Source organism: Sinocyclocheilus rhinocerous, unplaced genomic scaffold (genome assembly GCF_001515625.1).
Source record: "Sinocyclocheilus rhinocerous isolate Xijiao unplaced genomic scaffold, SAMN03320098_v1.1 scaffold334, whole genome shotgun sequence".
NCBI lineage: Eukaryota > Metazoa > Chordata > Actinopteri > Cypriniformes > Cyprinidae > Sinocyclocheilus > Sinocyclocheilus rhinocerous.
Genome location: NW_015658500.1, coordinates 188,571 through 191,889, shown reverse-complemented (window position 1 = coordinate 191,889; position 3,319 = coordinate 188,571). Strand labels below are relative to the sequence as shown.

Sequence of the window (3,319 nt, the reverse complement as noted above, 5' to 3'; positions counted from 1 at the left end):
GGGTGCTGTGTGTACATTAATGAGGAAAAAAAAATTAACTTAAATGATTTTAGCAAATGGCTGCAATATAACAAAGAGTGAAAAATTTAAGGGGGTCTGAATACTTTCCGTACCCACTGTATATATATATATATTAGCAACAGAGGTTTGATTAGCATGCTGTGCTTTAGCTGCTAGAAATATATATATATATATATTCTAATATATTCATAGATATTTTAATATATTTTAGCATGCTGTGCTTTTTATTTAAAACATTATGAATAAGTAAACAAACAAACAAACAAAAAACATAAATTTCACTTAATTTATATTCCATATTAATTTGTTTTCCTACACCGCAACAGCAGAAGATCGAGTGCTGACCAGCAAACCATTCTAAAGAAAAAAAAAAATTTATTACAGTTGTTTACAGCATCATTAGTTCATTTGGATTATGGACTGATCGTGTGCCACAACAGCCACAGCCTTAGAGGAGAGAGCTTTGCAGTCATTCCTGCATTCTGAAATACATTCTGCATATCAGGCTCATTTCATAGCACATTCTCTTACTAATTTGGTCACTAACACCTTAAACTTGTGCCTGGTTCAGTGGGTTTGGGCTAACTGTTTTGTTTATGAGGCTTTGAGCCATTTGAGCTGTCCATCTGCTAATGTGAGTTTTCATACATCTGTCTGTCTGCTGCTGTGCCTCATGTCCCTGCTGCTCACCACTATTATTCTCAACCAAAAACTCATACAGACCTGGACGATGATATACTCACATCTGTCTGATCCACAGGTGGACGGGTGAAGACGTGGAAGAGGAGATGGTTCATATTGACGGACAACTGTCTGTATTATTTTGAATACACCACTGTACGTGAATCTGCTTTATTGAAGTTGCATGATTGAATGATCCAATGCAAATATAACTCATCCGCTGTGTTTTACTGCGGTCACATGTGCTTCCTCTTCTGCATCTGTTTCCAGGATAAAGAGCCGAGAGGGATCATTCCTCTGGAAAATCTCAGTATTAGGGAAGTGGATGACTCCAAGAAGCCAGTAAGCTTTTTCTCACTTTTCCATCTTTTTGCTCTCACATTTAAGTTCATTTGTGGTAAGGGAGTCATTATGGTTGAGTATTTGATTATGTATTTAGTTACTTAGTTTGGTTTTATCCTCACTTTTAAGTTTTTATTATTTTATTGTTGCTGTTGTTGTTATTCATTTTAATATTTTAATATTTCTTTTAGCAACAGTGGTTTGATTAGCATGCTGTTTTTATTTTTTTAATAATTTTTAAAATATTTTTTTATTTTTATATTCTTTATATTTCATATTTTTGTAGTTTTTTTTTAATGTAATTATTTATTTATTTATTTAATTTGTTTAAGAATTTTTTTTAATGGATTTTTAGCAACAGTGGTTTGATTAGCGTGTTGTGCATTTATTTTTTTCAATATTGTCATGTTTTCAATTTTAATTTATTACTTATATAGTTTTGTTTTATCCTTGTTTTATTCAATTAAATTATATTTTGCTTTATATTATTTAAGTTTTATTCTCAATTTCAAGTTTTATTATTATTGTTATTATTATTATTAAATGTATTCATTGTTTTAATACGTTTCTTGCAACAGTGGTTTGATTAGTCCTAGATTAGCATGTTGTGCTTTTATTATTTTTAATTTTAATGTTTAATTATTTTAAATATTTTTTATTTAATGTTTTAAATATATTTATATTTATATCATATTTTTGTTTTATCCTCCCTTTTAGGTTATTATTAGTTAATAATTAGTTAATGATTATTGCGTATATAATTAATTAATTATTATTATGTTATATTATTGTAATATTGTTATTATTATTACATTATTATTTTTTAGCAACAGTGGTTTGATAAGCATTGTGCTTTTATTTATTAATTAATTTTTTTAGATTTTATTTTAGATTTTTTAAAATATTTTTCTTTAAGTTAATAACAACAACGATAATAATATTTTAATTGTTACTTTTTTCATCCTAGCAACCCCTTGTGGGCCCCTGGACCCCTGTCTTAGTCAACTAGTTGTTCAGACAATGTACTAGATCATTTTGAAAGTATGAATGTTTGAAAATATGCATGTTTTACTTCGTGCTTTGAGTGGTGGTAATTAACACAAAGGTTACGTGTTGCTAAAATCTCTCTCATACACTGCCGTCATTGTTCTCGTTACCTCAGTTTGCTCCAGTGAAATATCCTTGTGATTAATGTACTGAAAGTTTCTCTAGATAAAAGCCTCTTCTAAAGTAGCTCTCTTTACACAGAACTGCTTTGAACTCTTCATCCCAGACAACAAGGATCAGGTCATCAAAGCGTGTAAGACTGAAGCAGATGGACGGGTTGTGGAAGGAAACCATACGTTCTACCGCATCTCAGCACCAACAACAGAGGAGAAGGAGGAGTGGATCAACAGCATCAAGTAAGTCTTCCTCTCATTTTGGCGTGACAGAATATTTAATTAGTGGTCGATCCATATTGTTTTTTTGACAGCCGATGCCGATATCTTGAGCCCGATTCGGATGGTAATTGTTTCTCATGTGGACGTCTAAAAATAAATTTACATTTCACCTCAGTGATAAAACTCACTGATTCGGATGGCGATTTATTCACAGTGGAGGAGTGAGTTCTGTGATCCTATGAACCTGGGAACGCGCTGCTCACGTGGCCAGTCACATGATTGTCTGCTGTAAATAAAATTAATTTTATGAACAAATTTATTCTTTTTATTGTGTAAAATGTATAAAAAATACTTGTACTTGTATATGTAAGAGGCAGCATGTTCATGCTTTTTGCAGCTTATGATTGGTTGTTGATGTTGGCTGGCCTTTTTTTTAGTGGTCGACCGATATTGTTTTTTTGACTGCCGATATCTTGGAAAGCAGGATGGCCGATATAAAGCCGATATAATTTTATTTATTTTAATTAATATTTAAGAAATTTGAAATCATTTGAAAATAGATTAAAAAAATTGTGTAAAATAAACATGTTTATACTTTAAATGACAAAGTGTTTTTCAGAAATAAACAAATATTTAATAAAAATATAATTGAAAAGGAAGTAAACACTGTAACTAACAGGGCACTCAGTATTCTGGGAAGTTTGTGTGCATTGGGAATCACATTTTTTCAAATAAAGCTCATTTTACATACAGCACACAGTGAAAATGACATGAATATGACAATGGGCAAAAGCATGAAGCGCAGCATAATTTGAAATCATGAGTTTAAAGTTAGTCGATCGCGTGTCTCCAGTGAAGCTGAACTCTCCACCTGTCCGCATTCAATTGGCACG

At 31.4% G+C, this 3,319-nt stretch overlaps 1 protein-coding gene across 1 annotated transcript in view; it reads left to right on the top strand.

The window, feature by feature from the left end:
* Positions 1 to 3,319, top strand: part of LOC107722174 (cytohesin-1-like) — a 52,422-nt gene that overhangs the window by 44,963 nt on the left and 4,140 nt on the right. Inside the window, exons 10-12 of the mRNA XM_016530427.1 lie at positions 782 to 858; positions 973 to 1,044; positions 2,293 to 2,447. Coding sequence (XP_016385913.1) covers positions 782 to 858; positions 973 to 1,044; positions 2,293 to 2,447 — 304 coding nt within the window. The remainder of the gene's footprint in view (positions 1 to 781; positions 859 to 972; positions 1,045 to 2,292; positions 2,448 to 3,319) is intronic.